At 68.1% G+C, this 22,635-nt stretch overlaps 1 protein-coding gene across 2 annotated transcripts; it reads right to left on the bottom strand.

The window, feature by feature from the left end:
• Positions 1-453: 453 nt before the first annotated feature.
• On the bottom strand, positions 454-22,237 carry RARA (retinoic acid receptor alpha). 2 transcript variants are annotated; one of them, XM_068212230.1, is made up of 9 exons: positions 22,094-22,237; positions 15,073-15,368; positions 4,199-4,347; positions 3,953-4,094; positions 2,906-3,066; positions 2,638-2,814; positions 2,357-2,561; positions 2,019-2,177; positions 454-1,159 (listed from the first exon to the last, which is right to left on the bottom strand). In XM_068212230.1, the coding sequence occupies exons 2-9, from the start codon at positions 15,248-15,250 to the stop codon at positions 948-950; spliced, it is 1,383 nt and encodes a 460-aa protein (XP_068068331.1). In that variant the 5' UTR covers positions 15,251-15,368; positions 22,094-22,237; the 3' UTR covers positions 454-947. The 2 variants fall into 2 exon arrangements, with proteins under 2 accessions (XP_068068331.1, XP_068068330.1); XM_068212229.1 differs by lacking the exons at positions 15,073-15,368; positions 22,094-22,237 and adding an exon at positions 9,276-9,527.
• Positions 22,238-22,635: the final 398 nt, after the last annotated feature.

Here is a 22,635-nt window from a genome sequence, read left to right as displayed (position 1 = left end):
CAAAGGGTTCTGTCCCAGTCTTTGGGGATGACCAGACAGGGAGAGCAATATGGGAGTCCCTGGGCTGCGCTCCTGCCATAAGGAATGTCCCCCCTCAAAGAGGGCTTGGGGTGCCACAGCCTGACCATCTCCTCCCCACCCCTGCTCCCCCTCCTCCCCTGGTGCCCCCACAAGAATAACGAGCCAGGCACTAGAATAAATAAACTTTATTCTGGAGCCAGCCCCCCCCGTCCCCCCTCCCCGTCCTCCCCGTGCCGGCAGGGCCGGGCCCCCCACCCCTGCGAGGCTGGGACTGGCAGCACCCTGTGCCCCCCACAGCCCCCTCCCCGCCTGGGGGGCCGGGGCAGGGCCCGCCCGGTGCCCCCCGACTCTAAATCCACTAAAATCTCAACAACAACAACAAAAAAAAAAAAAAGGAATTTAATAATAATAAACCGTGTGCCCCCCCCCCCCCTCCCCGGCAGCGCCCGCCGTGCCCCCTCCACCTGCACAGGCCTAAAAACCCCTCCAAACTTTTACAAAGGTTTTAAAACGTATTTATAGATATTTATAGATATTTATATATATATACTTTGCTTTCTTTTCTCTTTTAAATGACTCTGCTTCCTCGGCGTGCGGGGCTGGCCGGGCCCCCCCCCACCGCGGACGGCCGGGGTGGGGCGGGGGGGGTGGGGGGGGGCGGTGCGGCGTGGCTCGGTGGTCGCGATCCCGTGGGTGCTGGTGCTGATGGGGCCGGGGCGTCCCCGGGGCCGCGGCCGAGGTCCCCGCGCCCCTGAAATGTGACTCAACCAACGCGCCGGGCCCGGGGCTGGAGGGTCCCCGCGGGGGCCGCTCCGGAGGGGGCTGCCGAGGAGTCCGCCCCGGGGGGGCTGCAGCCGGGCCGGGCGTGGGGGCTTCCCCCCCGTGCCGGCATGCCGGGCTCTGTCCTGGTGCGCGCCGGGCGCGGGTCACGGCGAGTGCGTGGCCGGGCTGCTGCGGTTGGAGCTGGGCGAAAGGCTGGGGCTGCAGCTGCCCGGGGGGGGCCCCAGGCTGCCCCCACGGGGGCCGCCCGCCTGCCCCCCCAGCGTGTCCATGCCCTCCGAGTTCTCCAGCATCTCCTGGATGAGCGGCGGCATCGAGCCCGGGATCTCCATCTTCAGCGTGATCACCCGCTCGGCGCCTGTGGGAGGGTCAGGGTCAGCAGGGTGCTACCACAAATTGGCGCTCCCAAAATGGCAACCCGCAAATGGTACCCAAAAAACCCCAAATGGCACCCTCAAAAGGCACCCAAAAAACCCCCAAATGGCATCGTCAAAAGGCACCCAAAAAAGCCCCAAAATGGCAGCATGAAAACGGCACACTAAAACTGGCACCCCCAAATGGTACCCAAAAAAAACCCAAATGGCACCGTCAAAAGTCACCCAAAAAAGCCCCAAAATGGCAGCATGAAAACGGCACACTAAAACTGGCACCCCCAAATGGTACCCAAAAAAAACCCAAATGGCACCGTCAAAAGGCACCCAAAAAAGCCCCAAAATGGCAGCATGAAAACGGCACACTAAAACTGGCACCCCCAAATGGTACCCAAAAAAACCCCAAATGGCACCCTCAAAAGGCACCCAAAAAACCCCCCCCAAAAATGGGACCCCCAAAAGGCACACAAAAAAACCCCAAAAATGGCACCACCAAAATGGCACACTAAAACTGGCACCTCCCCAAATGGGTGCCCAAAAACTGGTGCCCAAAAAATGGCATGCCCAAAACAGCACCCTGAAAGTGGCACCCCAAAACCAGTACCCCCAAAATGGCATCCAAAAAGTGACACTGCCAAAACAGCGCCCTGAAAGCATCACCCTCAAACTGACACCCCCAGCTCTGCTTCTCCCTGGGCACTGAGGACAAGGGACATGGTCACATCCCCAGCATGCCTGGAAGATGCAGTGCTGGGTTCTTCATCCCCTCTGGAGCATGCTGAGTGACCCAGACCCCTCAGTGTCCCACGTATGCTCCCTCAGGACCCAAAGCCGCAGGAGCCTCACCCTTGGCGCTGATGCTGCGCAGGTCTGTGATCTTCATGAGCATCTTGGGGAACATGTGGGGCTTGTTGGGCCTCCTCTTCCTCACATAGATCTTCAGTGCCTCCAGCAGTGGCTCCTGCAGCTTGTCCACCCTGTCAGGCTGCTCCAGGTCCTGGCGGTCTGGGGAGGGGACATACAGTGGTTGGGGGGAACAGCACATCCCCCTTGCCATCCTGTGAGTTCCCAGCTCCCACCGCTTGGGCTTCATTTGGGGTCTCCTTGCTCAGCCATTGGGGAAGGGCGGCCGGGCTGCACCAGGGGCCCGCGGGCACTGGGCAGGTGCCCGTCCCTGCACCCACCTCCGCAGATGAGGCAGATGGCACTGAGCAGCCCCGTCTCGGCGTCGTCCATCTCCAGCGGCAGCAGCTGGTTGGCGAAGGCGAAGACCAGGTCGGTGAGGGGCCCGAACCCCGCGTTGTGCATCTGCGTGCGGTTCAGCGTCAGCCCGTCCGAGAAGGTCATGGTGTCCTGCTCCGGCGTGTAGCGCGTGCAGATCCGCAGGATCTGGAGGGGAGAGGGCGGGGAGCTCAGCCTGGTGTCCCCTGCCCGTCCCCGTCCCCGTCCCTGTCCCCGTGCTCACCAGGATGTCGAGGCAGGCGGCTTTGAGGAGGGTGATCTGGTCGGCGATGGTGAGCGTGGTGAAGCCGGGGAGCTGCTTGGCGAACTCCACCGTCTTGATGATGCACTTGGTGGACAACTCGCTGAACTTGTCCCACAGGTCGATGTCCAGGGACACGCGCTGCTCTGAGCTGTTGTTCTGTGGCAGGAGGTGGGGGATGAGGGCACGGGGTGGGGGGGGTGCCACACTCCCCAGCCCCCCAGGACCCCCGGGACCCCGTGACACTCACCGTAGTGTATTTGCCGAGCTGGCAGAGTGCGGGGAAGGTCTCCTGGTGGGCTTTGCGCACCTTCTCGATGAGCTCCTCCACCTCAGGTGTGATGATGTAGCTCTCCGAGCACTCCGGCTTGGGCACGTCCTTCTTCTTCTTGTTCCGGTCATTGCGGACGGCTGCAGGGATGGCAGGGTCAGTGTCGCCTGGCCCCGGTGCCACCCAGCCCCTGCCCCACCCCGCTCTGCCCCTCAGGGCAGGATGGGGACCTGCCACCAGCAATGGGCTCAGCTGTAGTCACAAGCTCCAGAAGAGCCATCAGCCCCAGAGATTCCTTTAAACAAACCCCCCAAGTCATTAGGGATGCAGTTAGACCCTGCACCCTTGGGGGACCCACACCCATGGCCAAGGGGACAGTGCTCTGCAAAGCCAACACATCAGAGAGGGACCCCGGGGACAGAGAATGGCAGCTGAGCCACTGTGCTGGGTGAGGAGCACGGGAGGGACCCTGGGGGTGGCAGCTGGGAAGGGGGGAACAGCTGGGAGGAGCCCCAGCCCTGCAGGGATCAAGCCTCCTGGGCTGAGAGGCCCAGGACCCCTCTTAGGTGCAGGGTAAGCCCCTGGGATGCTGAACCCCCTCTGGCAGTTCCTGGCCCCCCAGGCTCTGCCAGCTCCTCCCAGGGGTCCCAGTCCCCCAGGGGTTGGCAGATGGGGCAGGACTCGGGGAGGCAGCTGCACCTCAGCAGCCCTATCCCCCCGGGCACCCACGGCGGGGGCACAGCCAGGCACCATGACAACTGCCAGCGGAGCCAGGAGGCCTCCTCAGCGTCATTTATCTCTGACATTATCAATCACGTGTTGCCCGGGAAACTGCCATGCTGTGACACAATCCCAGGGGGTCCCCATCCCCCCCGGGCCTTGCTGAGCACACGGTTGGGGGCTGCTGGGATGGCCCCTCACACCCAGAGCCCCCTGCCCAGGACACCAGCAGGGTGCTCCAATCCCATCCCTGGTCTTCATCCCCTCCCCATCCCCATCCCTGTCCCCATGCCCGTCCCCACTCACACTCCTTGGACATTCCAACTTCGAAGCACTTCTGGAGCCGGCAGTACTGGCACCGGTTGCGTGTCACCTTGTTGATGATGCAGTTCTTGTCCCGGTGGCACGTGTACACCATGTTCTTCTGGATGCTGCGGCGGAAGAAGCCCTGGGGACCCCGCACGGCCCGGTCAGCGCCCGGCACGGGGACCCCGAGCACCCCGAGGAGCCCAGGGAGCCGTGGCGGCAGTCGGGGCCGGTGGCAGCGCTCACCTTGCAGCCCTCACAGGCGCTGACCCCATAGTGGTACCCCGAGGACTTGTCCTGGCACACGAAGCAGGGCTTGTAGATCCGGGGCAGGGGTGGGGGCGAGGGGGGGCTGGGCACGATCTCCTCCGAGCTGGTGCTCTGCGTCTCGACGGCTGTGGGGAAGGGGAGGCACTCAGGGCACGGAGCCCCCCGGGCAGGGACCCCCCGCCCCGCACCCCACGGCTGCTCCCCAGCTCCAGGGGTGCCGGCAGCCCCAGCCCTGCGCTGGCCACCCCGGCCCTGGCGCCAGGTCGAGTGGGGCCAGCGGGGAGAGGACGCGTGCTGGGAAGATGCAACGTGACATTTCCAGGTCACAGAGACGATGTGGAATTCAGGCAGACAAAAAAAAAAAAAAAAAAAAAAACAAAAAAACAAAACAAAGAAAAGAAAAGGGCTGGGATCCCGGGAGCCCCCGGCCCAGGGCGGCACTGCCAGTGGATGAGGGGATGGAGGGTGCAGGGCCAGCCTGGGGGGGCCAGTGCCACACACCCACTCCCACGTGTGGGCACATGTGCAGTGTGACACCTGTACATACTGGGTGACCCCCACAGCCCGAGGGTCACCCACCACCCCCAGCCAAAGCATGGGCCCCCAGGAGGGGACAGCCACAGTGGCACCCAGCTGGCACCCCAAGGTCACCCGGTGAAGGACATCCCCAAAGGCAGCACTGCCTTTGTCCCGTAATGAGCAGACCCTGGCCCTGACAGCACAGGGGACACAGCCAGTACCCCTGCACCCCAAAACCTCATGGAACATGCCTGTTCCCCTCCTGCACCCCAAAACCTGGAGGTATGTGCCTCTTGCACCCCAGAAGCACCCCCATCCCCCAGAGGCCTGCAGGAGGTGCCCAAGTCCCCCAGGTCAAGCTATGGCCCTGCCCTAGCACAGCCCGGGCAGGGCGGGGTTCAGTGCAGTTGGGGTGCACCCCTGGAGCTGGGGGGACTCCGAACAGTCGGGGGTGCTCCCCTGACACGGGGAGGGCTCAGCACAGTTTGGTGCACCCCTGGCATGCAGGGCAGGGGGGTTTAGCACGGTCAGGGTGCACCCCTGGAGCTGGGGAGGGGCTCAGCACAGTTGGGGTGCAGCCCCAGCATGGGGCACAGCCAGGCAGGGGTTAAGCGCTCCCCGGCTGCTCCGGGATGTTTGCGAATGTTTTTCTGCAGCAGAGCCAAGCGAACCAGTCAAACAGGATATTAAAGGCCAGGCCCGGCGGGGGAGCCTGGGCCCCCCCGCGCCCTGCCGGCCCCTGCACCCCAAAAAGGGCCCCACGGCCGCCGGAGTCCCCCCTGGGGCCGGGGAGCCGCGGGGAGCCCCGGCCGGGGACACCCAGCCCGGAGAAGGGGCCCCAGTGGAGTGGGGGGTTTTGGGGAGTGAGGGGTGGGGGTCCCCAGCCCGGCAGTGCCACGGGCCCCTCGCCAAAGGCCACGGGATGGGGCCAGGGAGGGGACAACAGGACAAAGCCACCCCCAACGCCTGTCCCCAGGCGCCAGCGGGGACGGGGAAAGTGCGGGGTGTGACAGGAGCGTGCGGGGCAGGGTGAGGAGTACCGGGGGTGGGGTGGGATACGAGTGTGTGGGGTGGGATACGAGTGTGTGGGGTGGGATACGAGTGTGTGGGGTGGGATACGAGTGTGTGGGGTGGGATACGAGTGTGTGGGGCACGAGGGGAATGTGTGAGGTGGGCTAGGAGGGCACGGAGGTGTTTGTGCAGGGTGGGATATGAGAGCGTGGAGCACCGGGGGAGTGTGCAAGGTAGGATATGAGCGTGCAAGGTGGGACACGAGCGTGTGGGGGGGGCTGGGAGGGTGCAGGGGGGGATGGGAGCGTGCAAGGTGGGATACAAGGCTGCGAGGTGGGATGTGGGTGTGCAGGGTGGGATACGAGGGTGCGGGTGGGACACGGGCGCGGGGGCGAGTGCCGGGCAGAGCTCCCGGGCTGAATAAATCACCGCTGCCACTCGAGGGAGCGGAGCCATTAAAGTGACTGAGAGAACGTCGTCTATAATTTATCGCCTCTTTTATATAATTTAAGAACTTCCTCGTGGAGAGCTGCACTCACAAAACGCGGATTTGACAAGATTTTGATGTGCTGGATGCGGAGGGGGGAGGGGATCCGGTTCCCTCCGCGTCCCTGCGCCGGCAGAGCTGCGCCAGCACCCCGGGAATCGGGAATCCCCTGCAACCCCCGTCACCAGCCAGTGGACCGCGGTGCCACCGCGAAGGGGACACGGACACAGGCACAGCCGCCAGCCTGGCCAGCTCCCCAGGAGCCCCCCCCCTGATGGTAGCATCAGGCCTGGGTGCCCCTCGCCCCCCTGGGGGGCACGGGGAGGGCACAGAGCAGCACCCAAAGGCGCTGAGCAGGGCAGGATGGGTGCCCACCTCCCCTGCTGGAACACGGCTGGGTGACGGGGTGCAGCTAGGGACACGGTGGACCCCAATGGCCAGGCTCAGCCCGCCACCCCCCCCCCCCCCGCAGCAGGGGGGACCCCGCTGTCCCCCCCCGGCCGAGGCAGTGCAGCCCGGCTCCAGCTGCAGACCAGATGCTGCGGCTCCGCCAGATCCCGGGTGAACGCTGAACGCGCCGCCCCCGCCCGCGGCCCCGCCGGCTGCTTCCTGCCCGCGCCGGGGGACCCCGGGGCACCCCGACACCCGCACCCCCGCCCTGGCGTGGGAAAGCGCCTGCGGGGACACCCCGTGTGCCACAGCCCGCGGGGGGACACCGGCCTCCGCGCCGCCACCACCCCACCATGGCTCCGGGACAGACACGGCCAGAGGAGCAGAGAGGACGAGCATGGGGGGACTGGAGGGGGAAGCCCACCCGAGGGTCGCGGCGGGGGTCACCGGGGGTCCGCGCAGCCCGGTGCGGTGGCAGTGCCGTGCCAGGGGTCACAGCCCCCCACAGGAGGGTGGAGGCCCACCCAGGGCTTCCCTGCGGATGAGAATCCCACGTGCCCCGAATTCCTGCGCCTCTGCAGGAGAAGGGGGAGGGAGGCAAGAGGGCACCGGGAACCCAGAGCCGTGGGGTGCCCGGTTCTGCTCACGGCCACCGGCCTCGGGGCTCAGCCCACCAGGCACCGCCCGGTCCCCACGGGTCCCTGCCCAGGACCCGGTGACTGCCCGCTGCCAGCACCAGGGGCTGGCGTCCCCAAGACCCTGACACACCGATCCATGACCCACAGTTTTTGCAAGACCATGTGAGGCCACCCTGTGCCCAGCGGGGGTTTGCCACGCACAATCTAATCCCACGTACCCGTCTCGCACCCCCACAGCACTCCAAAAACCCCCAACAGCACATGGCTCCGCAGGGGCAGGGGGTTCCCACTGTCTCGGTGGGCTCCTACAAGATTTTTCACTACCCTCAGGAGCTGCCTCGTGCCTCTGCTTCCCCACGGTGGCAGCCCCAGTCCTCTCTGGGGGTGTGGAGGGGCTCCCCGTGCCCCCCGAAGAGCTCTGGCTCCTATGCCAGTGCAACACACCCCGCCGGGCAGGGCAGTGCCACGCTGGGCCAGCAGCCAGCACTACGGGGCCAGCGGGCACAGCCGCAGCTGGCTCTGAGGAAACTGAGGCACAGCACGGCTGCCCAACACCACTAAGCCCTGCCCGGGCTGGCACCCCCGGGCTGGGGAGACACAGCACCTCGTGTGACGTCGGGAGCAGGGCACAGAGCCAGGGAGTCCCGCCAGTGCCCGCCACCCACGCGCTCGCCAGGTCATGGTCACCGTGACCAGAGCCCCGAGGTGGCCCAGCCAGGACAGGGGACACACGTCCACCAGCGCTGCGGCCCACGGGGAGAGGGCTCTGGCCCCCGCAGGACTGAGTGGCACAGAGAGGGGACAATGGCCCCCAGCTACCCTGCTCAGCACAGTCAGAGCCGAGGGGCCCAGCGCTAAGGGGTGGCACTGGAGCTCGGGACCCCCCTGCCCACCCTGCCCGAGCGAGGCCTTGGGGGCAGCCCCCACCCCTCGCAGAGGCAGCGGGAGCCCCCGCATGTCCCCAGCGCAGACAAAGGCCCCTCGGCCGCGCTCGGTGCCAGCGCAAAGGTCGGGCGGCCCCGAGACAATGAGGGGAGCGAGACCGGGGGTCCACGGCCACACAGCCTTTGCACAGCGCCGGCCACGGGCACCCCGCCATGGGCCTCCGCCATGGATCCCCGCCCTTATCGGGGTGAAAGTCCCACGGAACCCGGCAGGACTTTCCCTGGGCCGTTGTGGTGGCCCCTGGGTGCCAGGACTCCGGCTGCCCACAACCGGGACACGGGACTCCTCCAGCCCACCCCAGACCTCACTCGCCCCCCACACCGTGGGCACAAACCACAGCAGGGCACCACATCCCGGTGGGGGAACAGCTCCCAGGCTGGCCGGCACTTGGAGTGCGCTGCCCGTGCCCCTCCCGCTGCCCATCCCGGTACGGCGGTGTCCTCACGCCCTCCGTGCCCCCCCCACCCCGCACCGGGCCGTGACCCCTCCAGGGACATAGGGCAGGGTCCCGCCAGCGGGAACAGGACTGGCCCGGCCCCACATCCACACCCGGGACCCGCCGGCCCAGGGGGACCCCCCGATCCGCGGCAGGGTGGGGGCCCAGGCTGGGGCTCCCCCGCGCCTGGGCAGCAGCGGCAGCTCCGTCTGTAGTTAATTGGATTTTCCCGGAGCCTTTATCAGGAGAGAGCGAAATTCCCGGCGGAGCCGGCCCTGCCCGGACCCCTCTGCGGGAAGGGGGGGGGGGCGAGAGGCGATCCCCCCGTCCCTCTTCACCGAGCTCGGCCCCGAGGTCCCGACTGCCCCCGAATTAGGGCGGGGGGTGTTTAAAGAGCCGGTGGCTTCTGCGCATGGAGCGGGTGGGGAGGAAACTGAGGGGGCTGAGCCCCGCACTCTTCCAGGACCAGCACTCAGCTCAGCCCCCCCGCCCACAGCCAAGGCCCCCGCACCCCGCAGCCATCCCCGCAGCCCCCCCCCACACCCGCCCGGGTTTCGGGGCCGCTCTCCCCGGCCCGATTCGACGGCCGGGGGGGGGCCCGTCCGCCCCCGGTGCGCAGGTACCTACAGCGGCCGGAGCTGCTCCACGGCGGGGGGCGGCTGGGGGGGCAGCCCCGGGGGCCCGGCCCGTAGAAATCCATGCGGAGGAAGGGGCCGGGGGGTAGCCCCGCCACCGCCGCGCCCTCGTACATGGCCCCGGGGCGGCGGGGGCGGCTCCCCCGGCCGGGGCGGCCCCGGGCGGTCAGTGCCCCCCCCCGCGCCCCCGGGGCGCCCCGCGCCGCGCTGCCATCGCCCCGCGGAGCGGCCCCGCCGCTCGCTCCGCGCCCGAGCGGCGGGAGGAGGAGAAGGAGGAGGAGGAAGAGGAGGAGGAGGAGGAGGAGGAGGCGGGGGGAGGGGAGGAAGGCGCAGCCCCGCCGGCTCTGCGGCTTCGCCAGCCCCGGTCCCTCCCGGCACCCGCCGCCTCCCCGTGCTTAACCCGCTCCGCGCCGCGGGGCCGCCACGGCACGCTCAGGCGAGGGGACACGGACACGCAGGAGAGAAATGGACACGCCAGGGGAGGGGTCACGGACACAGGACATGGACAAGCGCATGTGGGAGGGGGGTCACAGACCCCGAGAGGGACACAGACATGCAGGGGGGTAACAGACGTGGTGGGGCACGGACACATGAGGTGAAACGGACACGCAGGAGAACACGGATAGGCGGTGGAGAAATGGACACACGGAGAGGGCACGGACACGCAGGAGGCAAAGGGACACACAGGGGAACACGGACATGCAGAGGGACGTGGACACGCGGGGACAGTGCCACGCGGGAGTGAAATGGGGAGGGGCTCGAGGCGGGGCTGGGGGGCCCGGGGGTTGCCCAGAGGAGATGAGGGGGGGCCCTGGGGGTCCCGGGGGCTGCCCGGAGGCCGCAGCTCATTTGCCTAATGGGATGCGGGTGAACTGCGGGTGAACCCGCGGGAAGGGCTCACCTCGGCCTGACCCTCGGTCCCCCCCCGGGGGGGGGTGGGTGGCTCTGTGTGTATGCATGTGCATGTGTGTTCATGCATGTTCCCAGTGCATGGCGCGTGTCTGCATCCCTGCTGCAGCGCAGCCACACGTGCTTCCGCTACACAGACACACGGGGAGGTGTGTGTGCCTGCACAGGGCAGCCTGTGTGCACACACACGTGTGCGTTCATCCTGCACACACACGCACGTGTGTGTGTGACACCGTGTCCCACCAAGCACGGGAGCAGCTGAGTATGTAAACACACGAGTGTGTGCACAGCCCACTGTATCCGTGTGTGCATGCGCGTGTGTGCTGGCCTTTCACCCGTACAGGGCACAGAAACATGTGCCACCACTCCCCACCACACCATCCCTTCACACAAGCTGAAATGGTGGTTTGACACCACAAACCCGGGGACCCCGAGTGGTGACAGCGCTGCCAGCGCAGAGCGGGGACGGTCACACGCCAAGGACAGGCCCCGAGGGTGCCACTTCCCTCTGCAGCGGTGATCTCCCTGCTGCACAGCGGGCACGCCACGGCATCCACACTGCCCCGGCCCCAGCTGCCTAGCCCAGGGGTGCTCTTGGACGGAGAGGAGCCCCACTGAGCCCCCAGCTGGGCCATGCCATGGGCACGAGGAGCACAGGCCTGTGCGCGGCTGGACACGGATGGGAGGATGCGGGTGCTGCCGCGCACATCTGTGTGTCCGTGTGTGTGCAGCTGCGTGAATGCGTGTGGCTCGGTGACCGTGTGTGTGCGTGCGTGTGACTGTCCTGTGTGCATGTGTGGCTGTGCATGTATGGCTGTGCACACGTGTGGCTGTGCATGTGTGGCTGTCCCTGTGTGTGTGGCTGTACATGTGAGGCTGTGCATGTGTGGCTGTGCATGTGTGTGTGGCTGTACGTGTGTGGCTGTACGTGTGAGGCTGTACGTGTGTGGCTGTACGTGTGTGGCTGTACGTGTGTGGCTGTACGTGTGAGGCTGTACGTGTGTGGCTGTACGTGTGAGGCTGTCCACACATGTGGCTGTACGTGTGTGGCTGTCCCTGTGTGTGTGGCTGTCCCTGTGTGTGTGGCTGTCCCTGTGTGTGTGGCTGTACATGTGTGGCTGTACATCTGTGGTTGTACATGTGTGGTTGTACGTGTGTGGCTGTACGTGTGTGGCTGTACGTGTGTGGCTGTACGTGTGTGGCTGTACGTGTGTGGCTGTCCCTGTGTGTGTGGCTGTACGCGTGTGGCTGTACGTGTGTGGCTGTACGTGTGTGTGTGGCTGTACATGTGTGGCTGTACATGTGTGTGTGGCTGTACACGTATGGTTGTACATGTGTGGCTGTACGCGTGTGGCTGTACGCGTGTGGCTGTACACACGCGTGTGTGGCTGTACACGTATGGCTGTACATGTGTGGTTGTACATGTGTGGCTGTCCCTGTGTGTGTGGCTGTACGTGTGTGGCTGTACGTGCGTGTGTGGCTGTACATGTATGGCTGTACATGTGTGGTTGTACGTGTGTGGCTGTACACGTATGGCTGTACGTGTGTGGTTGTACATGTGTGGCTGTCCCTGTGTGTGTGGCTGTACGTGTGTGGCTGTGCACGCGTGTGCGTGTCCGTGTGTTCGTGCGGGGCTGCGCAGCGCGGCAGCGCCTGTTTAAATAATAATGGCAAGTCGGGGCTTTGCTTAGCCAGCAGGTTTCGAACAAAAGCCCAGCGCTGCTCCAACTTCCTGCAGCGAACATGACAAATGTCTGCTCTGACTCATTTACCAGCGCTGGAAAGAATGTGGCTGCGATGGAGGGGACGGAGGGGACGGCGCAGGGGACGCGGGCGGTGGCACCGCGCGGCCGGGCCATGCCGGAGGCCGCCCCGACGGGCAGCGCTTCCCATCCCGCATCGCTTCCTGCACCGCTTCCCACATCCCTTCCCGTCCCGCATCCCCTCCCGTCCCGCGTCGGCGGCAACAGGAAGAAACAGAGATTAAAAAAAAAAAAAAAAAAAAAAACCACAAAGCCTTAATTCCAGAGCCAAGAGGAACTGGGCGAGGGGACACCCCGCACGTAATCCCGCAGTGTGAGGGGGACAGGCATACCCCGCCCTGAGCCACATCCCACCAGCAGCCTGGGGACAGGAAAACGGGGCCCTTCCAGCAACATCCCCAGCCCCGCATCCTCCTGGCCCCACTCCCTGAGCGATGCTCCGGGGGGACAGAGATGCCTCCAAAAGGCTGATGAAAACCCAACCCTACAGCCCACGGGGACCCCATGGAGGACCCCCCTTTGCCCGGAGAGGATGGCTTTGGGATCGCAGGGTCACAGTCCCCGCGGACAGGGATGCCCGGGGCCCCCCACACAAACCCCCCCAGCCCAGCCCGGGGTGCTGGCCGCAGCCCCTCCCCCACCGCCGCGCCGGCACCTCGGGGCCCCGCAGCCCCCCCGGGCCCCGCAGCCCCCCTCTCGCCCGCCCACTTCAAAAGACCCCATTTATCCCCTTCAGCCGCTTTTGAGCCCGGCGAATTCCCGGCTGGAGCAGGCGGCTCCCCCCGGCCCCTGACAGTGATAGAGAACCTCCGCCTAATGGGCTTTCCCAGGCTGGGGGCCCAGCGCCTCATCAATCTTCCCCGGGCAGGGATGGAGGGGCCGGGGGGTCCCCAGCACCGCACCCCGCGGGGCTCCCCGGCCACTGCCCTGAGCGGGGCCCCCCGGCCCCGCGGCCCCCCCCCCCGTCCCCGGCCTGCAGGGAGCACGTTTTGCTCATTAATTTTTAAAAATTAATTAATTACGGGGCGCAGCGGGGGAGCGGCTGCGGCGCGAGGAAACCGGAGCCAGCGGGTAGGGTGACAGGCCAGCCCGGGCGCGGGGCCCCCTGTCCCGGCAGCCCGGAGCGGGGCCGGGGGGGCGCGGCTGCAGCGGGGGCTGGGCTGGGGTCCCGCTTCCCGCAGCCGAGCCTGGGAATCAGGGCGAGGGAGGGTCTGGGGGGTCAGCTGCACAGGGAGCCCCTCACAGACCCCCGAGACACGCCACGGGCCAGCACTGGGCAAGGGGAGGGGACCTCCAGGGACAGCCAGGCGCCACAGAGCCCCCAGGGATGGGGATGAGGGCACAGGCGCGACGCGGCGGTGCCACGCGCGCCAACACGCGGGTACACACCTGGCACAGGGACACAGGCCACCCTGCTCTGCATGTGTCACCAACATGCACAGCGGGCGCTGACACACACGCGTGACACACGTGTGCGCGCACACACACACACACACACATGTGACACACGTGTCCGCACCCGGGTGTGCACACACAGCACCGGCTCTGCCAGCAGCACGCGGTGCCCTGGACACGCAGCTCCACGCGCAGAGGGCGCACGCGTGTGCATCCATCGTGTGGGAGCACACACGTGCCCACATGCAGCTCCCAACCCACCAGGTCCCCATCCCTGCACCCACGGAGCCGCTGGGCTGCCCAGTTCAAGCCCGAATCCCGGGAAGGGCAGCTGCACCCCCAGTAGGGCCCAGCCAGATCGGCCCGGGGGCCGTGCAGCTGCAGCACATCTGGTGAGGGCGGGACACGTGGTGAGGAGGGGGTGACAGCACTGGCCCCCCCGCAGGCGGGACACAGACACGGGCACCTCCCCGCGCCAGGAGCGAGAGCAGTGGCACCACAGGACACCCCAACATTACAGGACTTTCCCAAAGAGGGCACCCACCAGGCTGTGTGGATGCTACAGGGGGGGGCGGCAAGACATGGTGCCCCCACCCTCCGCATCCCTCGGGCACCGAGCAGAGAAGGCCAAGAGGAAACTGAGGCACGATTCACCACCCGCCCCAAGACGCCCTCCAGCCGAGCCTAAGGCCCTGTCCTGAGTGTCAGGGAAGTGGGGGACACAGGCGCCCCCCCCCAGCCTGTTCCCACACGCCCGGAATGGCCCCAGAGCCAGCGCGGGGGAGTGGCCCCACCCGCCGACACCCAGTCGCTGAACTGGTCCCACTGGGTCCCACCGCCGCCGGGGCGGCTCCGGCGGGGGACAGCACCCAGGGCCGGCCCTGCCCGGACCTGCACCGGCCCCCGGGGCCAAGGCCGGGCCGGGGGGGGGCCCCGCCACACCCCGACCCACGGGGTTCTCCCCGGCAGCGGGCGCCGCAGGGCACTCATGTTGCAGGGAACAGGCACGGGCACCCACCACCGTGGGGCCGGGGTGAGAAGAGGTCCAGCAGCCACCCTACGGCATCCAGGGAAACTGAGGCACTCTGAGGGGTGCTGGTCTGGGGGGATCCCGGGTGGGAGCCCACCTCCAGCGGCTCCCAGCTGCCATCATGGCAGGCAGTGATTACTGGGGCCGTGATGGACGGCCCTGTCATGGGGAAATGGAATCGGGAGCAGCCACGATGATGATTGTCTTCATCACCTTCATCGCCTCCCCCACGGCAGCCCCGTCACTGGTGAACAAAGAGCCACCATGGGGACACAGCACCCACCAAGCCCGCTGGCACCCAGTCTGCTCACAGTGAGGGACAGGAACACCCTGGTCAGGGCCTGCAGGCCATTAATAACCAGCCCATTAATAATGAAGGTGGCCGCAATTAATGACACAACCCCACTGGGGCCATGGACCACTCCCTGCCTCAGTTTCCCCAGCAGCAGCACTCACAGGGACGCATGGGGAAAAAAGCACCTGGCGCTCACATCATGAAGCCCTCAAAATCAGCTCCCTGCAGGTGTGGCTGGGAGCAGGGAGACCCTCCCTCACCCAGCCACTGCCCCAGGGACACGTTATGGACCAGCCTGGGATCGGCACCCACACCCCGTACTGGGGACAGAGCCTGGCCTCACATACCCCCCTAGCATTGGGGGTGCCACCAGCCCCCACAGGGCTCTGGTACTCACTGGCAGGTGACGGGGTGCTGTATCCGCTGACGGGAAGCTGGTGCTGGATGCCGGCCAGGGTGCTGGGCGGGGAGAGCCCCCCCAGCATGTGTGGGAAGAAGAAGGCGTAGGGGGGCACAGGGTAGCCATTGAGGTGCCCCCCACCCGGCGTGGGGCAGGAGCTGCTGTTGCTGGCCATGGTGGGGTCTCTGCTGTGGGAGGCTCTCAGGTGTGGGGTCCCAGGGGTGAGCAGAGCATGGGGCCCGCGGGTGCCCTGCTGCTGGGCGGTCCTCACAGCTGGCGCTGGTCCTGCGGCGCTGCGGGGGAAGCAGAGAGGGGCATTAGCAGAGGGGCTGGGACCACTGACCCCCACCCCGTGGGGTCACCCACCAGCCGTGCCTCAGTTTCCCCAGCCCCCCCCCCCCCCCCCCCCCGCCCGGGGGCCACATCCCCTCCCGGCCCCAGGAGGGCGCAGCCGGCCGGGCCTGGGGCTGCGTGTGGGATTAACGCCGATCCCCCCGATTAACGACACCGGGACGGCGGCACCGGCAGGCGCAGCTCACTAATCCCGGCTTAGCTGGGTGGGGGGGACGGGGGGACGGTGTGGGGACGGCCTGGGGACGCTGTGGCCCCACAGGGCACCCCCTCCAGCCAAAGGCCACACCATGATCCCAAAGCCGCTCCGCCAGGCTAGGCACGGGACATGGGGCACACAGCAGGGCCTGGGGGCAGCAGCCCCTGCCCCAGCCTGGGGGATTGCGGGGCAGCTGGGGATGGAGCAGGGGGGGACACGGGCACACCGGGGTCCCCTGAGGACAGCGGCTCCGCTCCAGGCCGGCTCTGCCGTCACGGCCACGCGCCCACTCCGGCTGCGCTCCCCCCGTCCCGAGGGGGCTCAGCCACCCGGCCCCACGGGGAGGGGGCTCAGCCCCCCGGGACCAGCACCGGCAGGGCTCTGCCAGCCGCAGGGCTGGGCCGTGCCCGTCGCGACGCAGCCCCCGCCCCATGCCATGTGCCATGTGCCACATGCCATGTGCCACATGCCAGGCCATGCCGAGTGCCGGCAGCTCCCACGCCAGGCCAGCGGGCACGGACCCTCGGCCCTGGCCGGTCGGGGGGCGGTGGGAAGGGGGGCGCGGGGCTTTCACAATCCCGGGCTGGCTGTTTATTTAAGTGCTGGCGCGGGGCCCGGCGGGGGCTGTTTATTTGCCGAGAGTGCTGGCTCCCGGCCCCGCGGAGGCGGAAAAGGATCCAGAGGAACAAGGCTGGGCCGCCCGGCAAGGCGCTGGGGAGGGGCCGGGATGGGCATGGCCCTGCCTGCCCCCCCAGAACCCAGCTGGTTGCACCCACTGGAGGCAGGACCCCCGTTCTCCCAACTCACACCAGCACCCACTGACCCAGTGGGAAGCACCCATGGGGTGACCTATGGTCCTGTCACCCCGGCTGGGTGAGGGTCACATCCCCTCCAGCACAGGGTGCCCCAGTGAGCGTGGGATTCCCACAGGCATTGCCAGGGCACGGTGCCGGACGCCAGCTCAGCATGGGACTGGGGACAGCCCTTGCGTGGGGTCCACACATGGCACTGCAGGGACCCTGGCCTGCGGTGTGGGGGACTGCCCATGCCCCCCCCGGCCGGGCCGTGGCCCCCGACTTGTGCTGGCCGGGGGGAGCCAGGGGAGGGAGGCGCGGGAAGAACTGTTTATGTTTGCCGGTGCCAAGTGCTTGCCGGGCACCGTGCCAGCCGTGCCGGGGCCCAATTACTCAACCCGCTCAGGCCCCCCCCCAACACCGCCGGCCAGGGACCGAGTGAGGCCAATGCTGCTGGTCTGGTCACCGTGCACCCCGGCGACCCCCCTTCCCAGAGCTCCACAGGACCAGCAGTGGCCAGGAGGGTCCGGGGATCATGGCTGGTCTTGCTCCCGTGGGTCCTGGTGGGCAGGAGGAGCTGCTGCCCAGAGGAGCTCCCCTGGGACCATGTGCTGCCACAGCCCCCAGCACACAGCTCCTCCCCAACTGGGGGATTGTGGGCATTCCAGATGGGGGTCCTGGGTGTCCCAGATGGGGGTCCTGGGTGTCCCAAATGGGGGTCCTGGGTGTTCTGACCAAGCTGCACCTCCAGAGCCCCCTGAGTCAGCAGTGTAGGGCCAGGGGCCGTGCAGCCCCCTCGGCAGGGCCCACGCTCACCCGCCCCAACGCCTTTTCCTCCAGTCCCTGCAGGAGCTGGACGAGGCCCGGAGCTTCCTGGAATCCAGCGCCTCGTTCCAGCCCCGTGGAAAACGTTGCTGCGGGGCCCGGGCCAAATGCAGCCACGAGGAACCTCCCACCCAGGCCGGGGGTGGCCCCTGGGAGCGGATGGACAGACGCACAGACACGCGGATCAGACCATTGCCAGGGCCAGCAGCCGTGGGGCTGGTGGGGAACATAATTTGGGGGGCCATGGCTGGGGGTAGGGGGACACAGCTGGGGTGGGACACGGCTGCCCAAGCCACCATCCCACTGTGACCACAAAGAGAGGACAAAGCCCTCTGCAAAAATGTGTGCACACCCAGACAAGCCGGGCAGCACTGGCACAGACCCCCAAGAGACCCCTTCCAAAAAGGCAGCCCCTCCCCTGTGACCCCCCCCAGGCTGGGTTCAGTGTCCACAGCCACATCCAGCATCAACCACAGAGCAACCAGGATCCCACCAGAATGGCCACACTTGCAACACCCCCTCCCCAGTGACCACTCCAGCCAGCTACACCTCCAGCCCACCCTGACGCTCCCCAAAAGCCACGGTGCAGGCGGCACCCCTACCCCTGTGACACCCCCAAACCCAGCTGTGCTTCCTGTTCGGGGCACACGGTGATGGCAGCACCAGCGCCCGGATGTGACACGCCGGTGAGCGGGGGCACCGCCCTGGCACCCCCGGCAGCGGGGAGCCAGCGGGCCCAGGGGTGCTTGGGGATGCCTGGCAGGGCAGCGGGCAGCGACCCAGCCCTTCCTGTCATGCCGGCGGGCACCATGCTCCAGGCCGCAGCTTCCCCTTGCCACTCTCGATTCCCAGGCGGACAAGTTTCAGTTCAGTCCTGGCCCAGTTGTCACAGCCCGTCACCCCAGACTCTCTCACCCTGCTCCCCTGCCACCCTAGAGTCTGTCACCCCACTGACGTGTCACCCCGCTGACTAATGACCCCACTGACCTGCCACCCCAGGCCCTCGCCCCTGCTGCCATCGCAGAGTTCACCACCGCAGCATCCTGCACTCCCCAAATCTGGCAGCGGCCGCCGTGTGTGTCCCCCACCCTCACCAGAACAGGCAATGGGGACCCTCCCTGTGCCAGGCTGTCCCCATGGCGTGTGTGCAGAGTGGGGTTGCCGCGCTGAGGTACGGGGGCACAGGATGGCAGCCTCCGGGCAGGGCAGGAAGCGCCTGCGGAGCCACTGCGGTTGCAGCCTGCGGTTTCCTCGCTGGCAGCGGGGCCAGCGCGGGGTGGCCTCGCACGCGAGGCCAAGGGCCTGGCTGCCCCCGTTGCCCCCCGCCACCACTGGCCCTTCCAGGCCCCCCCGGGCAAGCCAGCGTTGTGCAGGAGTGGTGAGGTGCTCCCCTGACAGGGCTGCTGAGAGAGACCCTCTCCCGTATCCCCAGAGCTCTCCACGGTGAGTCACCGTCACGTTTCTCACGTCCCCGGGCAGGCGTGAATCATGCCCAGCCTGCGGCACGGCCGGAGCCAGCGGCACACACTCGGCCAGCGTGTGCCGGAGTTGAGGCTGCTGGGAACAGCAATCTGAGGATGCTGAGACCAGTGCAGACCCCAGGACCTACATCCTACTCCCCGGGGCCAGCAGCTGACCCAAGGGCTTGCACAGCCCCACTGCAGGTCCCTGGGCAGCACTGGTGCTCCAGCATCCCAACACCAACTGCAAGATACGCCGAGCCACCACCGCTCCCCCAGCACAGACACAGGGCCAGGGACACCACACTGGCCCATGGGGACGCTGTCCGTGCCGGCAAGGACGGTGTCCGTGCTGGCCTCCCCAACCCATGGAGGCACATGGGCACCCTAGGGTGTCGCCGCTGGCCCTGTAGTGTGGGTCCTCACCCCAGCACCCCACCACCCCACATCTCGCTGCTGCCAGGAGCCACAAACTGAAATTCCACCTGTTGCAGCCGGGCCGACTCCGGTTACGCCGGGAACGCGCCGCTCCGGTTACACCTCCCGCACCCACCACCAGACGTGCCATTCTTTTGCGGGAACAGGTGCCCCAGCCCCTGCCACGGCCCCTGGGATGGCCACAGCTGTGCCATCACCACCACCGGCACCACTCCGGCCTGGCTGCACCGTGGGTGCCTCAAGAGGAGCAGGCCAGTCCCAAAGGTCCAGTGGTATCCCAGCCAGCACGACCCACCAGCCCCTCACGCTGCGGGCTGCCCCCACAGCACCCTGGGGACACACACCCACACCCAGCACTGCCTGCCCATGGAGGGGACATCCCCAGGTACGGCCCAATCCCCACCCTGCATCCCAACCCTCAGGATGAAAGCAGGAAACTGCACGCCCAAGCCTCGCGGTCCTGGAGTGCCCCATCCCGGGGGTCCCAGAGTGCCCCATCCCAGCTCCCCAGGGGCTCCCGGGAAGCAGGGGGATGGTGCCCCAGCAGCCACTCGCGGCAGTCCCGGTTGTTTTTAGCCGAGGCTGCGGTGGCAGCCGGCGCCCTGGGAATGGCGTGCCGGGAACAGCGCGGCCCCAGACAGCCCTCGCTGGCTCGGCGACAGCCGGCAGACAAGTGCAGCTGGCACGGGGCCGCTCGGGACACAGCGCGGGGGGACCCGGCGGGCAGGCGGCTGTGCAACACCCCCGGACACCGGGATTTGGTGGCACCGTGCCCCCAGCTTGGTCAGGCTCCCGGGAGCAGAGACCTGATGTACCTGGGGGGGCCAAACCGCTCCATGCCGCGGCCACCGCGACCCACCGCGTCGTGCCCGGGCTGGCTGCGGGCGGGCAGGCAGCCGTGTGCCGCTGCCACGTCCCCTTGCCATGTCCCTTGTCACTGCCGGGCAGCCGGGGCTCAGTGGGGACAGCGGAGGCCACGGCAGGCGCACGCGGCCCCTCGCCGGGCCCTGCCACGAGCCACCCCCCGCTAAGCCGCCTCCAGCCGCAGGGAGATTAACCCATTTTCCGTAATCAGCACATGTGTCACCGCAGATATGATCGCACCCCCCGCACTCGCTGCGTCCCCCCCGGGGCTGGCGCTGCCAGGGGGCCCTGCAGCACAGGGGTGCCCCACGGCATGGGGCACCTTGAGGCTCCAGGCACGTGCTGCAGGGGACTCACAGTTCCTCCAGCCCTGGCGTGCTGCAGCAGCACCCCAAAAAGGGCCGGGGGACCCCAGAGGCCCAGCCACCCTCTGCATGGCAGCACTGGCATCGGCGCTGGATGTTGCCAGGACAGTGGCTCAGGGCACGGCGGCTCAGGGCACGCGCGGCCAAATGTGGCACGTTGTCACACCAGAACCTCCTGGATATAAATAGATCCAGAGCGGCGGGATGGTGAATCCCAGCGCCGCAGGGCAGGCGGTGGCGGTGGCACAGAGCCGTCCCCAGGCTCTGTGGCAGCGACGCCGCTCCTGCCACAGGGACCAAGCGCGGGGACACGGAGGATGTATGAGGACAGCTGGCTGAAGCCAGGTGTCCCTGTGGGATGGAGCAGCCGCAGGCAGCAGGCAGCTCCGGATGAGGCACAGGGCACTGCCCTGCTCCTGTCATCCCACTGTCGGTGGCCGTGTCACCTGGTGGGGGCTGCAAGCAATGGGCAAAGGGGCCAGACACCCATCAGGACACCCACGGGCATCCCTGGTGCGAGCACCCACGGGAGCAGGCGCATCCTCGAGCCGCAGCAAGGTCACCCCCAAGGGCAGGGTGGGGGCCCACGGGTGACATATGGCCCGGGAGCAGTGGCCGCGGGGCCGCTAAGCCACCGAGCCGTCACCCGCTAATCCCGGTGCGAGGACGCGGCGGGTGCCGCACCCGGAGCCACCAGCCGGTGCCTGCCCGGCTCCCCGGAGCGGGGGGACCGGCCTGGGGAACCCCCGTGTCCCCCCCAGCACCCGCCGCGCGGCGGGGCGGCCCCTGCCACCAACGAGGTCAAAGGTCAGAGGCACAGATTTGGGGGACAGCGGCACAGATTTGTCTCCGCACCGGCCTGCCCCAGCCTGGGGCGCTGCTCCCCGCCCCCGAGAGGGGTCCCCCCTCTGTCGGGGTTGAGTACCCGGGGGGCTGCACCCCCAAGCCCCCACCCCGCCCAGAGCCCGCGGGGGCTCCGCCGCCCCCGGCCCGGCCCCGAGCAGCTGCTGCGGGAGGGAGGGAGGCAGCGGCCGACGGTCCCTTCCCCGGGCCCGCCGCCCCCCGCCCGGCTCCCCCGGGCCCCCCCGCCCGCCGCCGCCCTGTCAGCCGCGCAGAGCGATGGCTTCCTCCGCCCGCCGGCCAGGAAACGGCGCAGACGCCGCTCCCGCCCCCCGGCCCCCGGCGCCCCCCGCGCTCCCGGCCCCGCTCCCCCGCCGGGCCCCGGCCCCGCCGCACCCCGAAAAGGGGAAGCGGCCCCGGCCCCCCCCCGCCGCGGGAAGGTGGGGGGGAATGTGGCTGCGCGCACCGGCGGCCCAGGGGAGCCCGGTAATCCCGGGGTGGTCTCCCCAGCACCGCGCTCTGTGGCGGTCGTCCGGTCCCCGGTGGGGTGTAGAGGCTAGCGGAGCCTAACCGGAGCCCGCCCCGGAGTGGGGGGGGGGGGGCAGCGCTGCCGCCCGGGAGCGCCCAGGCAGTCGGTACCGGGAGAGGGAACTCCGGCACCCCCAAGCCCAGTGTAGGAGGCAGAGGCCAAAGGCGCGATCCCGAACACGCTGCGGCTCCGGTGCTCCCGGCAGCCGCAGCCCGGCGGAGTCCCTCCCCCGCTGCGGGAACCCCGGGATCACCCGTTACCGGAGGGGGATCCCCAGAGGCGGTACCGGAGCCGTATCAAGACCCTCCTTCCTAACCCCGCTCCCACGGGCAGATCCAGAGCCCCCTCATTACCTGCTCACGGAGACTCCAACACCGAAATCCTTAAACCCGGGGAGTTCCCGGTGGTGGCTGCATGGCGGCGGCACCGGGAAGGAGCGGGGGGAAGGGGGGGTTCGCCCCGGCTTAGAGGGGCGAGGGAGGGGTGGGGTGGGGGTTCCCGGGGGGGTTCACCGAGCGGCGGCCGCGGCCATTGCGAGTCATGTGCTCGCGGGGAAACTTTACCCGGGGCTGGGCCGGGCGGGGCGGCGGCGGCGGCGGCGGCGGCGGCGGCGGAGGGCGGGGGGGGGGGGAGCGGGAGGAGGACACGCCCCTCCGTGAGACCACGCCCCCGTCCCGCCCCGCCGGCCAATGGGGCGCGGGCGGGGGCGGGGCGTGGGCGGGGCCTGCGCTGCTCCGTAACTCTTTGAAGTCTCCAGAAAGCGGAAGGGGAGAAAGTGGGTGCGCGCGCCGCGCCGGGGTGGGGGGGGGGGCTCTTAAAGGGGCCGCGCACCGCGACTTCGATGCCCCTCTTACCCTTCCTCCCCTCCCCCCCTCCCCACCCCTCACAGGAGGAA

The sequence above is a fragment of the Anomalospiza imberbis genome, chromosome 22 (assembly GCF_031753505.1).
Source record: "Anomalospiza imberbis isolate Cuckoo-Finch-1a 21T00152 chromosome 22, ASM3175350v1, whole genome shotgun sequence".
Classification (NCBI taxonomy): Eukaryota; Metazoa; Chordata; class Aves; order Passeriformes; family Viduidae; genus Anomalospiza; species Anomalospiza imberbis.
This window is presented reverse-complemented; position numbering and strand designations above follow the sequence as displayed.